Genomic DNA, 20,344 nt, shown 5'->3' with positions numbered 1-20,344 from the left:
GCTCAACCGTGAAGCTCGCCGCCGTGCACGGAACCAACCCTTCCGGGTTCTTCAGCCCTGATTGTGTTCCCCCGTGTTAGCCGGTCAGGTCTGGTCACACTGGTTCGGTCCGGTCTGAGACGGGCTGCAGGCAGCGCGGATAAACCCAGGGGGAGGTGAAGGCCGCGCTAGACGACAGATAAGCTAAAGTCAAAAATACGATAACTGCAGGGGATTGTCGAGGATGTGAGACTCCGGACTACTATGATTACCGATACAGCTAACGTGAATAAGATGATAATGCAGTAATTTGTTTCCAACAAAGCAGCAAAGTGCCTGAATGGCCAGTTGATTTAAATGATTTCGTTTTCTGGCTTATGTTTGTTTGCCCTAACCGTGCTAACTCTATTTTTTTCAGGAACTACCTGAACTTCATCATTGAAGAACTGAAGGACCCCGTCCGGTAAGTCTCGTCCGAATACACGAGACATGTATGTTTTGCACCTATTGCTCGCCATAGCGTCAAATATTCAGGTTTTTCATGAAACATTCATCAGTCCCACGTACCTATAACTGTCGGGACAATACCATGCGCACTTTATCTGTTGGAACCGTTTATGGATTCTTTGCTTCGTAAATAAACGTTTTAAACGGGGCACTAAGTGAAGAAGTAGCGCGATCAATCATTACTTGTTTGAAGTGCAAATGTCTCCTGAAATGAAATGTCTTCGTCTGGAAGTCTTCGCGCATTAGTCTGACCTTCGTTTCTCTCCACCATCAGGAACCTGCCGCGTGCCATCGCCATCTCCATCATCCTGGTGACGCTGGTGTACGTGCTGACCAACATCGCCTTCTACACCACCCTCAGCCCCATGGAGGTGCTCTCCTCCAACGCTGTCGCCGTGGTGAGTGCCCTCGCCTTTCACGGATCTTCATATTAACTGACTGCCTATGCTGAGCCGTTATATTATCATATTAGTTATCTACCTATGGTGAGCCGCTGTCATGACTTGAGTGTATACCGGAGGCAGATGCTATCGTAAGAATGAATGTCTGTCTTTCAGGGTTTCCTCATGCTCTGGAAACTTTTTAGAGGATTTTTTGTGTGAGTTTTTGCGCAGCTAAGTGATTTATTAAGCCGGCCTCTGGCTCTCTTCTCCTAACTCAGACGGGGGATTTTTTAGTAACCTCTGGCGACTGCTGCATTGGCAGCGACTCAGCGTCGAATGCGCCGTACCCGGTCGGGTTTTGTCCGGACCTTGTGACCCCTGATGACCTCACGTGACTCGGACGCGGCGGGTGACGGACACTGTGGCCCACCCTGGCCCGCCGCCAGGACAACTGAATTGTGCTCGCTGGTGTATCACTAGACAGATCTGATCTGTTGGTTTTAGTAGAGCCTCTGGGTGCGTCACCGTGTTGATCTGTCGGTGCCAGGTCGCTGGCTGTCAGAGGTCGTGTCAGGGACTGTTGGGTCGTAGTCGCCTTAGGGGTGTGGTAAAAACCGAAACAGGTCAGTTTAGTGCAAGCAGATTTGTGTTGGCTGTTCTTCCTATATTTTGGTTTAGAGCGTCCCACTTTTTGTCATAAAGCACAGTACTTGCATTTAGATACACGCAGCACCTTTTTGTAGTTTTGTTTTAATTTCTGGCTTATTTTCCCGTCCTAGCTGTGAGAGCTGTCCCATGAATTTCGGAACTTCAATCGCTGCCACCGTAAGTCCATTATCGATGTCAGCTCAGTGATCGATGGACGGCTGAAGACGTGCATCACGATTTCCGCTCTCTATTCCACGTCACCAGCTAGCCTGGCAGTATCCTATGCCGTAATTTGGGATGTTCAATGAAGGAACTAAATCGGCTCCTATCGGCTTACGCGATCAACGTTTTAACTTCTTGCATAAATGGATTATCATGTCTACAAATGAATCATCTCGAAGATGTCGCTCTAGCCGCCATTCTATAGGCGAATGCAATCCACTATTCTTTCAATGGCAGTCCGTTGTCAGTGACTCGCACAATACGCTCATCACTGATCAGTGATCAGCGACAGGCAAATTTCCAGCACCATAAACTCCTTTACACCACCGGTGTCCACCCTGCCCACCCGTTGCCTTCGACCTGGGCTGGGCATTGTTCGGACCCAGGACCCCACCATGTGGCCCATGCAACCAAGTGAAGACCTCTTCCTCGGGGGAAAAACCACGAGCACAGAGCACGTGCGCATTGTAGCAGGCAGCGTGGCCTGCATGGCAATGAAGGTGATGAGGGGTGTAGACTGTGGGTTAGGACGATCCCATCTCAGGAGCGGTGGAGCGTCGCGGTGGGACGAACGGTGGCTTAGTGGTGTTTGGTTCATTGGCAATGCAAGGCCAGGTCCAGCTGGGTAGACCGTTATTTCGTTAGGAGTGCAGCGGCCTCCATGGCTCTGTACTGGGACGATGCTTATTTTTGATCGCATGCCTTCTTGAAGGTTCAACTTTACGATGGTGGATTGTGCTGCTTACATCAGTGCGAAAGAAAAACAGCCGCTTTAATCAGAATGCAGCAGGTTTCTTCGGCCGTGCAAAACACAGTCGTAAGACAAAAACATACACATCATCCAATAGACCGTATAATAACTGACCAAAGGTAATGCCAAATGGTCCACAAACTCTGGTTTGCAGTACACACTCTGCTTTGGAAGTGTTCATAAGTGAGCTAAGAGGAGGCTCAGATACGGTTTTACGGAGGCGACAGATCTCTACGCCCCATAAACAAAATTCGTGAAAATGGAACACGGCATCGTTTATTGTGTCATAACCCACCCAAGTAGCCCTCACTAAGCGGCAAGCGTTTGTTGGTCTATGAAATATGATACGTGTCTGCATAACGGTAGGACGGTGACTTGCGTCGTCACTTGCTGTGTTCACCATTAGAGTAAGTGTGTTTGGGTTGTTTATTTTGCTGTGACCCAACAACATGGTTGTTGAAGTGGCCTTAATCGGAGGCTGCAGCTTCAAGAGAGAGGGGCAAAGGAAGCTTTTGCATATGTGCAAACATTTAGGTACCTCAGAAAGGTCTGATGAAAATTAATCACACTTTTTGTCTATACCCTGTATTTTATATTCCATCGATGGATACCAATACACGTATGCCTCCTGTGCGTGAAAAAGACCATATTCATGATTCGAATGCCACCAATGATATTTTGGGCATCCTAAAATATCTAAAATCTCTCCGAGTTTCCTGTGTTAATGTATATCATTTAACATGACAATGAACTGATGGGTCTAAAGAGCTCTGTTCCCGCGCCTCACTATTCCGAGGGAGCATGTTCCGGGTAACTGCGAGCTGTATGTAAATAGTTCCGACGGTGCGAAACGCTGACCTCGCCCCACAATTCACCACTGTCATCGCTAGGCGGGGTTGGGGAGGGAGGGGAAATCAGAGGACTTCATCAGCCGGGAGCCACTCCCAACGACCGATTTCCACGCCCACTCGACTGGAAATATGAAATCGGTGCGACGGGAATGGCACGCCCCGTCGCTCGGTCGCAACAATGCGACCGAATGTCTTTAGGACAATACAATTGCTTCTAGCAATGAAAAAATACTAAAGGGTTCGTTGTGCTGCGTAGTGCTAACATCCATAGCGCATCCATAGTGCTAACATAACATAGTGCTGAGACAGAAGCTTTGCTTGTTGTTTAGGTACAACTTCTATGTGCGACATCATTTACCCTACAAATGTGTTATCAGTTTGTTTGTAGCAGATACAACTTTCACACTTAACTGACAAAATTGTAAATGTTTAATGCAATCCTTCTTATTTTTAGCTCAGTGTGGTTACAGTGTGTGTGGTCAACTGCATATTGAACTTCTCTCAGCCAGCCTCCTAAAATAAACCGCATTCCCCGTTATAAGAGCATGGAATGCATTGCATTTCCCGACGCTCCTTATTTATGCCCAGCTTTGCCGGATGATTGAGCCCGAACGGGCAGTCATAAACACGGGGCACGCGCCTCCGCCCCCATCTCCGCGGAGGGGGGGAGACGGGAGGGGGTACCAAGGGAACAGCGGTCCGGCGGCGCCATCTTGTGACGCGTGCGACGGGTGTGACAGCCGCCGGACGTCTTCCAGATGCGCTTTGACACGACAAGCCGACAAGATTGATGGTATTATGGTTGAGTGGGGACAGAAATTCCCATCGGAGAGGCGCTGTCACCACCTAAGACGATAATGGCTTCAAGGGCTGTGGTAGCCATTTTAGATTTTTCGGTCGTAACTAAAAAAAAGAGTTAAAAGAAGATACATTTGATTCATTTGCTCGCCGTACATCTAATCATTTTGATGAGATTTCGACTTGATAGAGAGTCTTGCGCATTTTGAATCTAAGTGGTATCCAATTATTGACTCGAAAAAAGCAATTCGCAGATGCTAATTGTTCCGTTCCTGTTTGGTCGATGAACACTTCTTACTTATGAAGTTGACTTTCCAAATAACGACTCTCCCATCTGGCAAATATAAATCCCCAATAACAAAATACCGTTTTCTATGCACACGTGCTCATTTTTGCACATCATTAATCATTCGTTTATTCGTTTGTTTCAGAGTTTCGCTCAGGTGCACTACGGCTACATGGCGTGGATCATTCCGATGTTTGTGGCCATGTCTACCTTCGGAGGCCTCAACGGTATCCTGCTCACCAGCTCGAGGTGAGAACGGTAGCTCGAGGTGAGAATGGCACACCAAAGTGAGAACAATATCCTGCTCAACAGCTCGAGGAGAGAACGGTAGATAGAGGTGAGAATGATATCCTGCACATCAGCTAGAAGTGAGAACGGCATCCTACTGACAAGCTCGAGGTGAGAATAATTTCTTGCTCACTCGCTTGAGGCTAGAGACATAGACGGTGTCCTACTCGCTACCCCGAGGTGAGACTGAGGCCGGACAGACACACACTGGAACCAGTACTTATTCAGGTTTTTTTCAGGTCAGATTTTATCGGTAACTTCATTAAATTGTTCGGTAATATCGCATGTCGAATAATACATTTGTGTCCTGAAAAATAAACGTTTCAACTTACATGCTAATGCAATATTTCAAGAAGAAATTTTCTATTAGCTGCTGCAATGTCTTATGATGCTATCATATCTGCGTTGAAATGTTTTATATCCATGAAGTTACGTCCGTAGACCATATGCTACATATGTCGACTGTTGGAAGTGTCGATTTATTGCTGTCAGGGAGTGGTATGCGTTACCCAACACTTTACAGAGACAGACACTGATCAGTTTATTTCTCTTTGACAGATTGTTCTATGCCGGAGCTCGCGAGGGCCAGATGCCAGAGATTCTGACCATGATTCAGGTCAACCGGCTGACCCCGGCCCCCGCCGTCCTCTTCGTGGTGAGTGGCTTCTAAGTTCTAAACTTCGGGCAGCGGGGGGTTTCGAACTTGCTTTGGGGAGTAAAGCACAATATAAATGATCTGCAACAATGTTTTAGATATTGTTTCGTGTTAAAATGCAGCATACTTTTATGATACAGTTTTAGATGTTTTTGCCGCTCTGGATTCTGGAACAGTGTTCGCCACGGGCCGGGCCAGCCCAATGGGCCATGGGCTGGGCTGGGCTACAGGCTGGGCTGGGCCCGCAAATATCAAGGACCGATGGGCTGTGGATGGGCTGGGCCAAGAACTGGAACGTTGACTGAGGGGTTCGTGACTGAGACGGAAGCCATAAATAGGTGATTACTGTGCAAGATTCAAGCACGAGTTGATGAAGCATACATGAGCAATATACTTTGTGCATGGTGCTCTCAAAAGATTGTTTTATTGCTACCTTTGGATGATATAATACCTGTGTGATGTCCATTATTTTTTATCAATTCAGTTTTGATGGGCTTGCCCGCGCTGGGCTTTGATACTTTTATTCACGAATTGGCTCGGGCTGGGCCGGGCTGTGAAACCATGGGCCTGGGCCGGGCTGGACTGGGATTTTGCGGCCCATGACGAACACTGTTCTGGAAGCACATGTATTCAGACAGTATACCAATGCAAATTTCACCAGTATCGCCTTACCCGTGGCACGTTGTTATTCCTTCGGGTGCACCCTGTTTGGCCAAAACTGACGGGCATCGCTTGACAGTTGGCGAGTGTGGCAATGAAGCGCGTGTTTGTCCTATCGTACGTGCCGCGTGAACCCCAGAGATAGCTCGTGCCGGTTCTACTGAAATGTCTCTGGGGCGGTAAAAGGGGCGGTATTGGGACGTTTGGGGGCGTCAATGGGTCGGCATTGCAGTAACTAGTACTAGGACGGCACTTTGAGGCACTGTGGCAGACGGCAGGCTACCAGCAATATGGCGAAATCCAATGTTGTGGGGTCGTTCGGTCCAATGGATGTGAGGAAATAAGTGTGGCATTATTGCTCAATTTCCATGCTGGAGTGTGAGTATTGCGGTAGAATTTCACCACAGCACGTTTTATATATGTCTCTTAGTGCCAATTTGTTCATGGTTTGCCCCTGCAGGGAGTGTTTTAGTGATGAAATATTTGACATGAATTTCCTGTCGTCAGGCTCTGCTGTCGCTCGTATACCTGACGTCATCTGATATTTTCGCCCTCATCAACTACGTCGGTTTCGCGACATGGGTAAGATGCTTTCCAAAAGCACATTTCTAATTATTGCAGTGTTTTACATCATTGTTTGCTCATGCTGGTGACATTAGTTACCGTGCAACGGGGATATAACGCCATGTATCCACATTCACCCATCTATCGTGCTATTTTGTAAAGCCAAGATGTAAAATCCCCACTCAAAAGTGCGATCTTTATCTCTGTCTCACGACCCAGAAAACAAGGCGTTCCTCTATCGCCATGCGTATTTCCTCGACTAGCCGCACTTGTTATGGCTGTTTCTTTCTCCGCACCCACAGCTGAGTATTGGCGCTGGCGTGCTCTGTCTGCCCGTGCTGCGCTGGACGCAGCCCAACCTGGTCAGACCCATCCGCGTCAACCTCTTCTGGCCCATCATCTACATCATCGCCACCATCTTCATCACCATCATGCCGATGATCGCCAAGCCCGTTGAGACCGGTGGGTTGCAGCAGCAAGGCCATGGGGTAGGGCTGGTGGTTCAGTGGAGTTGTTGACCACGGTCACGATATTAGTTGGTATGCGTTGACGCACTCTTATCGAACGCCATAGTGTTATCAATCGGCAAACTTTCCATTGACCATGTCAACAGCGTGATCATGCTCGGGACTTGATTCGGCCTCGTGTGAGGGTCTTCAATCGGCCTGCCGTGCCCCGTAGTGCAGTGGCGGTCAGCCAATAGTGGTCGGCCCACAGGGTCGCTCAGGGACCGATCTATGACCAGAGCCCACCGAGGCTCCCCCCCCCCCCCCTCCACACCCCCAACGGTATCGAGTGGATCAAGTGAACGCCAAACACGAGGAGTGATTAACAAACGACAAATAATCTAATTAATTTGGTCTCTCGCATAAAACAGCTACCGTCGATATCGCGTATTGGAAATCAATATTGGAAACGTTTTAAATGATAGTTGCATTTTCAGCTCTTACTGATTGATTGCGTGCAGTTTGTCAGTGTTCGTATTATCTGGAAGCTTCCCCACGTATTTGCGAGCATTTATGCACACACATTGTGCAATTATGCATTTATCCTTAAATCGAAGAACTGAGTTATTGGTACCCAGCTAGGAAGTGCTATGCCAATATTTGTATGGTTTCCCATAGGTTATCATTTGTCCAGCGTCTCCATAAAGGCCAGCTTTTACAATTCATACAGCGTTGACGGCCACTCGCCTTTACTATCTGCTTCTAAATAACGGCCTCCGCCCTGGGTCACAATATACCACTTCACAGTGACCTCATGACCTTTCTTCATGGTTTCCTGACAGTCGCCCGACCCTCTTTACCATCCAGTTCTCCGTGATTTAGTCGGCGCTTGAGTGCTGACAGCAGGAGCCCTCAGGATAAGTGGGTAGTGGGCGTTAGGCGAGGTCGCGGGAGACAAATGCTGCTGCTTGAAAAAGCAGTTTTGGGCGAGCAGTTAGATTTGGTTGGTCTGGTGAAACTCTCGTGTAAAGACTCGGTAACGAGATGGAGGATATAACACCATCCGCAGGAAGAACAGGCCCTGTTGTGGCTTCTTGTGGCTTTTTGACGAGTTTGGGTGTAGGTACTGTTGCTGACGCCTGACGGGGTCGTGGACTCTCAGTAGCGCCAGAACTCATTACGGCAAACAACACTATCCTGTGTGGCTGGCGTTGCGGTCAGCCAGAGATGAGTCCACGCTGTAATGAAGTGCTCTGACGGATGGGCTGCGTCCGAGGGATGATGGACGTCATTTGTTCCGCCGCCGACACTTTAGGCTAAAGAGGAATATAAGCACAAGCTACAGCTACAGCGGAAGCAAGCGGACGTGTCTTTTCACTGTTTGGAATTTGAAGCACAACGAATCTTACTAATCTTATTTCCTGCACAAGAGAAGTCATGTTAAGTCACGCAGATGCTTCTAGGAATTTCTGAGTTGGTTTGATAATTTCCTAGCAATTTTTGAAAGGGAAAATATCTTCAACAGGAATTTTAAGGTGCCCTGAGAACCCCAAACTCAACTTTCGACATTGGCATGCTATTTTGAGGACCCCATTGCAGAGTTCCGGCAGAGTTGCATTCTGTTTCGGTGCGGTCTTTCTCTGGGTTCCTGTACGTCTGCCTCCCTATTCATCAGCCGTCGCTGGCTGCCTTTGACATTCGTCGGCGGGCCGCGTTGCGGCCGTCATTGGCCTATTGTGAGCCCACTGCACAATTCCGTCAACTCCGACCGCCTGCAGAAGAGCGAACACGGCAATGCCATCAGCAACTCGGAATGGAGCGGGATGGAACGGGGGTAGCCGAAGGACGACGGAAGAGCGTTAGGGCGCCCGTAAAAAAGAAAAAAATGAAAGGCAATCGCAGACCTTTGGTGGGGCCATGAGGAGATTTTGCTGTTCAGAGCGGTTGGATAAAGGGCAGCACTTTGGCGAACTGTTTTCGATCAGCAGTTGGTAAAGTTCAGAAGTTGCAGAAGTTGAGAAAATGCTATTCTGCCAGACTGACGAATTCCGCTTATCGGCCAAGAGGCCACTCCGATCAACCAATGTCGGATTGTTTCACACTCCGCAGCCGTCAGCCGCTAAGAGACTACCAAAAACTTATCACCCCATCCCTCTTCCATCTTTCCCAACACCTCGGGGATAACATTTCACTGCATCTTCACATATCTACACTTACGAAATAAAAACGATCGAATGGGTAGCGCCATGGAAGGTGATGATATGAGGAAAGCCTCCCGCTCGCCTCCTAGTGTGAGCCCAGACTAAGCGGAGAGGGCAAATCTGTTCTGTGCGAATTATTGAAGCCGACTGAATGAATCGCGAGGTTATCCCAGATCAAATGCACAGCACACGCACGGTCGGATGAGGTGTGCTGATGCATGCTGGAATCTTTCCGTTGCCGCAAAGGGCTCGGCTCTCGTGATCTTGAGAATGTTACCACGGTCGGTTGACAGCGTCCGGACTGTTGAGTGATGGCAGACGCCTTGGTTTACGCCACCGAAATCAAAGTCGGCAAGGCATCTGGCAGCGGTCAGCTTTGGGCTCGTCACGAGCCATCGCCGGTACCCGACGACGTTAAATTGTGCTGTCGATTTGTATAAAAAGATAATTTGTTATCTTGACATATTTCACTCATTATTTCTTTACCACGGTGAAAATACCTCTCGTAGCGTTATACAGAGAGTGCCATTGGTTATTAGCAAAGAGTGTTGGTACCTATGTTATGAATCATCTCCCCCCTTTAGTGCCGAAGTGGCTTAAATGATTCCTCTGACCTCTTTTATTGTCCTGTTTTGCTTCAGGGTTCGGCCTCATCATCATTTTGAGCGGCGTGCCCGTCTACCTAGTGTGCATTGCGTGGAAGAAGAAGCCAGCAGTTATCAACAAGTCAATCGGTAAGAACGCCCTATCTTGTGCTGGGCTGTCCGCAGCTCAGTTGGGTTTTGTTTTATTCAGCATTGCAGCCTTTCTTTACTTGGGAGCGTTTCTATTATATTTTAGAAACTTTGCTTTCTCTGTTGTGATGTTCGCTTAGATTACTGATGACGTCGATTGCTAAATTGCTGTGTTTGTATATGTGTTTGTTTTGCCGCCTATTTGCTGTGTTCGTTTTTGTCCGCCTTAGCATGCCTGTCTATGCCCTGTTACACTGCTTTATGGCAGATATCCTCGATGTTGCACTAATATCAATATTATATTTCGTCATAACGCTTTGTTTAATCTTAGCTGCTTTCAACCCACCACTTTCTTCGTTTGCTCTGTTAGCATCGCGCCTCCGATACTTGTTATGTTTGCCATTACTTTAGCTTCTTCTTCTGTCTGTGCCACGCTGTGAGCTGTCGGGCTGTGCCGGCCGAGCTGTTCTGTCTCTAGCGCTCTTCCCGGCTGTTCTGTTCCCTGTTCCGTTCTTACTAACGGCCCGATGCGGTCTTAGGTTCGAATCGACGTCGTGTCGACTCGGAGAGAACCCTTCTGACCGAGCCTCGCTTCTATAAGTCAGGTGTGAGAGGTGTCCGAGGCATGGCCCGGCCCGCCCGAGCGGAGGGGCGTCCCATTCCCCCGCAGTGGGGGATGGGGCCTGGCCGGAACAACAGCGGGCACGGAACGGCGGGCTGAACTAACCTCTAACTTACTTACGCAACGGGTGTAGTTGACTGGGCTGGTGTTATTGAAACTATTGAACTGCGAGATTTCGTTGCATTAAATTTACTAGTTTTAATTTTTTTATAAATTTTGTCCGAACCTTTTGATGGGAAGGATTCACGAGGACAGAGCCACCGCTAAGCGAAGCTTGTTGCGATGACCCTGCCCTCTACCCTCCGATCGCGCAATTCCGATTCTATGGTAGAATTTAGAGTCCAAAGTTTAACGTGCGCACAAAGCCGCGCACGGCCGGTCCCCTCGCTGACTTCGCCTGGCTACGGCCTGCCACCAACCGCAACCATACCTGTCAGGAGGCCCATAAACGTCAAGCACCCGTCGCGCTTCGAACCCGGACTGTTTAACCGGGAACGCGTGCTCTCACCACGCGGAGTCCAACGCTCTAACCAACTGAGCTACGGGACCAGCCTAATTGCAATCATCACTGTTTTTCGGTAAAAAAAAAACTAGACAACATGCTGATAAGGCTACTGAAAACATATGTTTGTTAATGTCAAAATTACAGCGTTGTTTGTTCCTTCCACCCAAACAACAATTTTGCCAATGTAATGAAGAAAACATGTTCCCACAAGTAACATTGCGTGCTCCACAAAGCTCTAATTGATCATTAAATACCATTTTCCGTGCATTCTTTTTCGATTGACTTTCCGCCTGCTCAAGTAGTTAGTATTTAGTGAGGAATGCTGCCTGCTTTTATCTAACCGCGTGCCTGTATGTATACTGCTCTGAGATGTGTGCCTATTTGGGGTTGCCCACACTGACTGTTCCTGCTCACTCTTTGTCTTCCTCTTGTGACCTAGGTACCCGATCCAAGATACTTCCATGGCTCCACATATTTTTTTCCGGCTTATTTTAATATAATTCGAGTACTTCAAGTTTTTATGATTTACTTTCGCCTTGCTCGACCAAATGTATGGTTTTATTTCTGCCTGATGAAAGCCAAGAAGATCTCATTATATTTCTTATGTTTTATTTTTTGTAAGCTCTCGCATCCCTCCGGTCAGAAAGCCATTTTACAGACCGATTATTTTATATTTATGTATTAATATTGCTTAATGCTTTGTTCTTACTTTTTCTGTTGCCTAATTTTCTGCCACTTCCTTATTCCATGACACCATGCCTGTTTTCTTATCTCTTCTTCTCCCCATCTCCCTGCCGCGCCTGGGTCACTAGCGGCACCCGCACGCGCACCACCGCCCCTCTGCCCCGCCCCGCTACGGGTGGGGCTCGGAACTGCACCTGGGTGCGCCGCTTGCTGACGTGTGTGCCCGTCCTCTGTGTCTCCCCTCTCTTCTAGCGGCGGCCACGCGTCAGGTTCAGAAGCTAATGATGGTGGTCGGGGAGGAATAGCAGACACACTGTTTGACCCGGTCATCCGACCCGCGGCCGCGCGCTGGGGAGAGCCGCCCATCGGTGTAGGTCGATAGGGAAGGTGCAGGTGGACGTGCGAGATAGCTGAGATGCAGACAGGTTTATTGATAAATGAAATGCACAAAATCGATTACCGCCTCTGTAGAAAACTTGTGCTTTGTCCTGTTGCTTTGTTATTAGTTAATAAGTAATAAGCAATTGTTCAAAACTACTTTTGTTGTAAAACGATAAATGTATCTGAAGGAGCGTCATTTCCCTAGTAATCTAGATACGAGATGGATTATATTTCAAGCTTTTATTCAGGATATAAATGGTTTGTCAATGTTTTTTTCTCGTTATTTCAATTAGTCATGTCTCTGTATCGATGAGCTGAAGCAGCTGGAGTGAGAAAGTCGCTGGGGATCGGTAGTGTTATCAACGCTGCCTGAACACCGATGTCCACTGGCCAGCACGTGCTTTGAGCGTTACGGGGCTTGCTTGCAATGGGCAATGCCGGTGTATACTTATACTAGGGGACGGTTCCAGAAAGAACACATTTAGTTTCCACTTCGTCTTTGCAGAGCGTTTCGAAAACAATCTAAACTATTTTGCGGTAGTCATTTTACACCAAGTTTGAATACGATTTGCGAATGAATCAAATGTGTCCCATGCCTTCATTCTGAAAACTCCCTTCTGTTTTTTATTCATACTTAAATTAAAAAGAAACACTTAAATGCACGGGGCAAACGTAAAGTTATGCTTTTATGTCAAAGTGAAAGGAAAAGCGAATGGAAGCCCAAATAAATTTGGAACCTTTGATACTACCGTATGGGGGCCTGGACGTGCATGGGGTATTCAGGGATAGTAATAAGGTGTATACGAGCGCAGTAGCTATGACTTCTATTAGGTGCTGGAATGTTTTATCGCATTTCTGTGCTTGGAATTCTATGAACGTACCTTAGTATGTTTTGTTGAAGTTACATCTTTATGGTCAAGTGTTTTTTTTTTTTAATGGTAGCACATTGTTACGCGTAATGACCTGGACGAAAGTTCATCTCCAGGCGCCTATTACCCGTGCCCAAGAGTAAAATTGAGAAATCGCACCAATTAAGTTGTATATTTAGATGTCGCTAACATCGTCACCGCCTTTTCAGGAGCCTTCACTCGCCTCCTGCAAAAGGTCCTGGTTGTGCTTCCCGAGAACCAGTGATAACATGACACACACATACACGTCTTCTCTCTCGTCGGCGGCCATGTTTTCGGCGGCACGCGCTGCCGTCCTACGACGGTACCGGCAAGTTAAGCGCCCTCTATACAATCTGGTCGAGCACATCAGAGACATCTAGCGTCCAAGCGACGCCATGGCTTAGCTAGTGTTAGCGGTCAGTGTTGATGTCTTCCGGCGTGCGGGCTGTCAGTGTCTCCTCCCGGTAGCCGATGACGTTGTGCTGGTAGTGGCCCAAGGTCGTTCGTCGATATGTCATATGTTAATCTGTGCCGTTGACAGGTAGTTCACCATGTCGGTGGCCTGTACGCGGAGATTGCGCAGTCAAAAATGGCTAAATTCTAGGACTGCGCTCTCTGTGGAGTGAACTTTAGCCAATGTTGGTGTGTGTCGCGGCGTATGCATGGTTAGTTGGGTAGGTGGCGCTCTTGTCGTTGCCGTGACGGCTGTGCCATGGGAGGGGCACCAGCGGTACGGTCCGAGGCCCCACCGGTTAGACAAGTTACGTGGGAGACGAAACGAATCTCCTTAGGGTGATTGATATGCTGTCAATGGGGAGTTCAGTGAGCCATGACAATGTGCGTATTTGGAAGGTCAGTTCCAATGTGAGTGAATGCATGTAATGCATGTTGGATGCGATGAATCAGTCGATTCGAAGCGCTAACGAGCCGTGACCGTGTCTCTTCTATTCATTTTCACGCAGGACATGAACGCATATCATTTTCACACTCTTCGGTTGCATTTTCTAAGTTATAGAACACCAGATCTGAACTAAATCAAACAGCTTGCATGTGCCTGCCACTATACCACAACTCAGGGTTTCAGTGCTACTCCACTGCAGTTTGGCAACAGAGACAATTGCATATAGACAGATATCAACAATTCCACCATGCTTGGTGAAACACTCGTGACATTCAAATCAATTCTAACAAAGTAATGCTTGTTTCTGCCAGGGACGAGTTGGAAAGCAATAACGTTTTCGACGATGCGAAAGCTGTTCTGCATGTCTGGTTCATCTGGATGGTTTACCCTAACGCTTATTCGGTATTCGATAAAAATAAGGACGAGTTAAAATAGAGAAACATCTGTCTTTATCCAATGAAAGTTATCGTCATGTCTTCAGGACCATGGGTGCATTGCATATGATAATGGAATGACCGTTCATTGTTTTGAGGGTTTGTGTGATTGCTGAGTGAAGTCGTTAAAAGTTAAGTCATTATTTACTCATTTTGTAAAGACAGTACGAATACCAAGGGATGGGAATGTGAGAAACGATTCATCCAGCAGTATTGAAAGAGTTGCCGGGGTGTTGTTTGACTGATCTTTGATGTAGCATCTGCTCGAAAGTCGAATGTGCATCATTTTTACCAAAATATTGAAACTAAAAGCATCCTTATTTTACCAGAAAGTGGCTTATTCTCACTGAAATGTGATGACGATCATACACTGAGAAAACGTTCACTATTTTGTACCGATATTTTAGGACACCAAACCCAAAGTACCAACACCAGCACCGGGCAACAGCACCGAGCAACAGCACCAGTAGCAGCAGCAACACCAACACACGCACCAAATCCCTGCACCACCGTCAGTCTTCACCGACAGCACTGCAGCAGTCGCGAGCACGCGCCACCTAGCCTGCACAGGGCGATAGTCTGCACATGTAGAATGCGGTGAAATGTGACGATGTGTGTGACGATGTGGACGATGGCGATGTATGCTCTGGCCCCCCGTGAATTTCAATGTAACATCTGCAGTTTGTGAGACCTTATGGGTACTTGTCTTACCCAGGGAACAAATGATGTCGCGGTCGGCAGTCTATGCCTACATTTGTGAACTTTTTTTGCAACCGTAATCGTAGGTAACGGCTGCCTATGGATTCAGCTCATTCTGTAACAGGAAGGAAAGTTCGACAAGTTCGGTACTCGGTACGTTAATCACGATTATCGAATTGTTGTTCCAAATCGGTCTTTTCACCGGATACTGCTTATCTTGTGTCGGTGCAAACATGATCCAGTGCTCACGATCGCCCTAAAATGCTGCATATCCGACAACGACTTATCCCTCCGATTTGTAACCGAGGAAGTGTGCAGCATTTACGCTGACGTCTCAGCTGCGCAGCCATGACGAAGTGTCGGGAGTATAAGCGTGTGTGTGAGAGTCCATGGGCCGGCAGACACCGAGGCGGCGCGGTGGACCCCATTCTGGTGTCGTATCCGCGTCCCACGGGGTGTCTGATGGTGTGACGTCAGAGCGTCACTGTCGGGATCGAGTGTGATGTCGGGGTGACGTCATTGTATGTCGTCGCGCGGCTGTACCCGGTTCTGTGTCGCCTTTGCCCTTGTTTCCGTTTGCACGAGTGTCTAGTGCCCGCGCTGCGAATACATTTTGTTGAGCAGACATTTATGGAGGTTTGCCGAGGCCATTGAGGTCAGAACTCGATAATCGACACGAACAGTTCGGAGTTTGACACTTCCGTACATGGTGGGATGTTTGAATAGTGACAGTGTACAGTGTACACTGCACACGGGCGACTTAGTTGTTTATTTTTTGTCTGGACCGCTGTATGCATTCCATCAATTTTGTCATTTCTACCAAATGCTTCATGATGAAGGTATTTATTGGGAGTCGTTTGTTATACCAAAAAATGAGTATTTGATTGTTTACAGAAACGATCACAAGAAGACGCTGTGGTGCTGACATCCCCAGCATGGTGCTTGCTTTTCGCAAGCACAAAAAAATCTAGGCTCCGAGGTCCAGTCGGGAGTCGGGACACATGTTTCTACATCGTAATATGTTTGGAATAAAATTAACCCCATTTCTTTGGAGTGCCTAGCCTACATCTAAGGAGACCTACGTTATGTACGTTGTCTACGGCCTAGGAGTGAGGGGACGTTCAGTCACACTACGCGGGGCACAGGTCACACAAAATCGACAACAGCGAAACAGAAATGAGTCTGCTTCGATAGAACGCAACACCATGCTAATATCCGGGCTCCTGGGGACCGGGAGATATGAGTTATTACAGTAACATCCGCCTTGGTAACACGACATTTTGGATTGATTAAGCGATGACTTTATTAACCGGAGTAGCCATTTTCATTGACCCGCGCATGACTGGAGTATTTTCCATAACGCGAGTGACTGGGGGGGGGGGCGGGCTCTCCAGAGCCCCCCCCCCCGCCTCCTATTTCCGAAACTACTGGGCCGATCGTCAAAATTCAAACAGCGTCTGATAGCCCTGGAAAACTGTCGAGCGAAACCTATTTTCATTATTCACAAGGTCACTGATGACGTCACATGTTAGCTCATAGAAAAAATATCGACATTTTTGCTTGTTTACAATTTAGGCTCTGGCCGCCGACTGACAAGTCCGATCAGGCTCATTTTTTGTTTACGCACTCTTTGATATATGCCTTAATTACCCTGAGGGTACCGAACTTTTACTTCAAATTTTTCAGGTCAAGGCAAGGTCATCCTAGGTCACGAAAATTGTATATCATGTATTGGTCACGTGACGCGTGTTTTATGGTCCATTTTACACGTATATTTCAAAAATAATGTCGTAGGGTCATTTGAGGTCATTTTCAGCTGAATTTACCTGAGGTCAGGTCATATTTCAGGTCAGAAAAGGTCAAATTTTGAAAAATGATTTTTTTAACAAAAAAGGTGCCTATCAGATGCAGTTTGAGCTCAGGAGCACGGTGGCGCCATTTATATTGCTGTGCGATGTCAAAAATGGACTTAAAAATGGTTTTGAAAAATATATAATTGTAAAATTTTGCCAGCAATGCAAATAACTTGGCTATTTTTGAAGATATTGGGCTAAAAATTGCTAGAGTAGTTTATCAGTGTGTGTTCTATCACATGTATTCCTGGTCCTTTTTTTTACAAAATCAAAAAAAAATATGTTTTTGTAGGTAATTGTAAAAACATATTTTTCAAAATTTTCAAAATTTTGAGAACTTGAGATAGCAGTTTGATAGCTACGTGTTATTTGTAGTCCACTTATGCAAAGAAATTGGATCTAGCTTTCACAGGTAATTTTGAGTCCTTCGACGGCACAAGTTGGTACGTCCCCTCGCGTTTGGCCCCTGATAGAGCTGAGCTTCGCGGAAAAAACGAGCGTGCTGCCCGTCACGAGAGGAAGCCAATGATACCCAATTTTAAGGTCCTAGGTCATCGGTTGACCTTCCTGGTCAGGTGGTCAATGACCCCAAAAATCGGGAATATCGGGACCTGTTAGAAAGTCGTAAAGCGTGGCTGCTAATGGATTTTCCGGGGTGCTGATCACGAATATCGTGTTAGTTTTGATCACAGATGATGTCGTTAAGCGTTTAGACCAGGTCGGGTCGGGTCAGGTCAGGTCAGGTCAGGTCAACCGGTAGGGGTCGTGACGGGTATTCGTAATACCTGTCATCCGCCTCTGAGAGCTTCGTAACATGTTACGAAGGCACCAAAACTACTTCGTAAATGTTCAAATGGTTGCTAAATTCGAATTCAGTTCCAAAAACTAGCCTAGCAACATGTAAAACTCGAAAAAGTGAACCGAGGTCACCAAAGGTCAATGACCTGACCTGACCTACAGGTGACCTTGACACCCACCCTAATGCATGGGAGCAACATCAAATCACATGTTTGAACGTTTGAAACCACGAAAAGCTTGCAAACGCGCGGCTAATGCGAGCCGACATACGCCGAATCGCGATTCCGGCCAAACATGGTCTCGGAAAAGAGGTCACAGGTCAAATATTATTTGGGTCAGGGTCATGAAATTTTCAGGGCAGGTGTACAATTGATAAATGCGAGGGTATTGAAAGTTTCGTTGCGATCAGCCGCTTCTTATTCGAGTTATTCGCGAAAAACCTCATAGGGGTTGCATCAACCCCCCCCCCCCCCCCTGTGCCGGCGAGGGTTAAGCGGATTCCATTGTAGGTACCTATATCCTTGATTCCGCCTTGATGATTGGAGTGATTGAACGTTCAGCAAATCCACAAGCACTATCCTAGTGGACCACGATGTGGAGAAGAGTTCCGCGCGAACAGCTCTTGGACATGGGTGACCCTGATGAGCCAACGGGTAATCTAATTCCCGCATTTATTGACACTGGCGTCTTAAAGTTGCCTGTGAAGTACCTCCAAAGATAAGCAATAACTACATAACTGCAGACATAACTACAGGGTGATTTTTTTACAGGGCAAAAAGTTTTTTTAGCCTAGAGATACCAAACATATAACAAACGCCAAAAAAAGTATATCCATGTGAAAGGAAATTGTTTGTCATTTTGTTTTCAGGACCTTTTAAAGACTTCTTGGGACTCATTCTGTTGTGAAGTTCCGTGAAAATGGCGCACAACAAAATGTTTTCCCCAAAATCGCCAATTACTTCAGGCTTGCGTGCATTAAAACTGTGCTCACTTTGAGCAGGTTCTGTAAGCCTAAACGGAGCTCAAACTCAAAGTTTGTGTGTGCAAATGAAATGTCAGAATGTGCTTTTTACAAAGATATACATTTGCTGTCAGTTGATCTGTTTTCTGGTACCGCCATTGCTCTTTACTTTTTGCCCTGTGTAAAAAAATCACCCTGTACATCCGTACATTCCTAAGGAACTGAGGATAACCGGAGAACACTGTAGAGTTAAATGATAGGTGCCTACAGGCTGCCTATATCTTCAAGTTTACTGCTAACATGTCTTTGAGAAGGATGGAACGGGGATGACATTCCTACAAGTAACATCCACTAGAAACAAACCATTTTCGCTTAACCTAATGACCGAGTGAATCTGACTGAGAACAGTGTTAATTAAAACAACGCTAGACTACATAATGTGGTGCTGTTTGCGTGGATGCTGTGCCGGGACGCCGCGCCGCCACGGCGGCGGCCCGGGGCGGCCGGGGGTCTGGAAACGGGGGACCCGACGCTTGCCACGCGCGCGTGCTGCTAGGGCCGAACTACAATACACAGAAGTCAGAGACACTGCCTTTCAGCTAACACATACAGGTATAGCACTGACAGGTCTAGAGATGAACCGACGGAGATGTTTTTGTAGCTTTTGTCACTCTTCTACTGCACCATGACTACCAGATAGGTGAGCACGAAGCTGAAGATGTTCAGCACGTTGATCTTGTTGATGTTGAACACGCCGGCGGCGCTGATGCAGAGGGGCTGCGCCGTCTTCTGCAAGAGGGCCTTCCTGCGCTGTTTGGCCTCTGGCGGCAGGTGAAGCCATTCCATGGCGGCTAGTGATGCCGAAAGTTCCTCCCAGTGCTCCGTGATCTCACCTCCGTCGAACGACACAAATATGATGCGTAGAACAAAGATGAAGATGAACACTGCGAATCCCGTGATCTGGGTGCCGCGGCCGGGCTTTGAGGGCTCCGAAGCCAGCAGGATCGAGGCGTAGACGCCGAACAGGACCACGGTCATGGTTGCGGCGTGGGTGATCAGCACCGGCAGGCCGCACAGACGGTTGATGCTATTGGCGAGAGATGCGATCTGGCTGTAGTAACCGTCGATGAGCCTGAGCGTCTCGGTTGAATCACATGTTTCCACTGCCTTTTCTAATTCAATGGACGCGTTCCCCACAAAGAGTTGGTCCAGGTTAGCCTGTTTTTCTCGTCGATTGTTGTCCTGGAGGTCTTGAAGCTCTTGATTCGGACTCTCTTCCTTCTCGTCTAGCACTGAGTTGAGACTCCACGAGGTTGTCTTGGCAGCGATCGTCATCAATGGCGAAGGGCTGACTTTGACTTTGGGAGTGTCTGTCAACCCCTGTGATGAGTTTAATGCCTGAACCATATTCCTAATGGTGCAGAGATGAAAGGCGACCGTGTTCAGCCAGGTGAAGAAGCAGCAGTCGAAGGTCAGAGCCAGGATGGTGCCGAGCACCACGGTGACGACCTGGAACGCCAAGCAGTACCAGTAGCCCGTCTGTGTCTGCAGAGCCAGCGGCGGCTCAACCTGAATATGGTAGTTACCGTGCGTGAACTCGCCGACAACCAGCGGAAAGCTGATCCACAGCCCGCAGCTGATAG

The 20,344-nt window shown here is 47.6% G+C and overlaps 1 protein-coding gene across 6 annotated transcripts in view; it reads left to right on the top strand.

Moving 5' to 3' along the window:
• LOC122369137 (Y+L amino acid transporter 2-like) overlaps positions 1-15,714 on the top strand; it is a 43,206-nt gene extending 27,492 nt beyond the window's left edge. For 3 of the 6 annotated variants that reach the window (XR_006254359.1, XR_006254360.1, XR_006254358.1), the window contains 9 exons: positions 398-442; positions 761-884; positions 4,571-4,674; positions 5,272-5,368; positions 6,536-6,610; positions 6,895-7,054; positions 9,881-9,973; positions 12,037-12,154; positions 13,244-15,714. Coding sequence is in view for 3 of the 6 variants with exons in the window: in XM_043343594.1 (XP_043199529.1) it covers positions 398-442; positions 761-884; positions 4,571-4,674; positions 5,272-5,368; positions 6,536-6,610; positions 6,895-7,054; positions 9,881-9,973; positions 10,513-10,578; positions 13,244-13,299 (820 nt within the window). In the remaining 3 variants the exon portion in view is untranslated. Of the gene's footprint in view, positions 1-397; positions 443-760; positions 885-4,570; positions 4,675-5,271; positions 5,369-6,535; positions 6,611-6,894; positions 7,055-9,880; positions 9,974-10,512; positions 10,579-12,036; positions 12,155-13,243 lie in introns of all 6 variants that reach the window. The other 3 variants (XM_043343594.1, XM_043343593.1, XM_043343595.1) reach the window with 2 other exon arrangements.
• Positions 15,715-20,344: the final 4,630 nt, after the last annotated feature.

This window comes from Amphibalanus amphitrite, unplaced genomic scaffold (assembly GCF_019059575.1).
Source record: "Amphibalanus amphitrite isolate SeventyFive unplaced genomic scaffold, NRLGWU_Aamphi_draft 001010F_arrow, whole genome shotgun sequence".
NCBI classification, from domain to species: Eukaryota; Metazoa; Arthropoda; class Thecostraca; order Balanomorpha; family Balanidae; genus Amphibalanus; species Amphibalanus amphitrite.
This window is presented reverse-complemented; position numbering and strand designations above follow the sequence as displayed.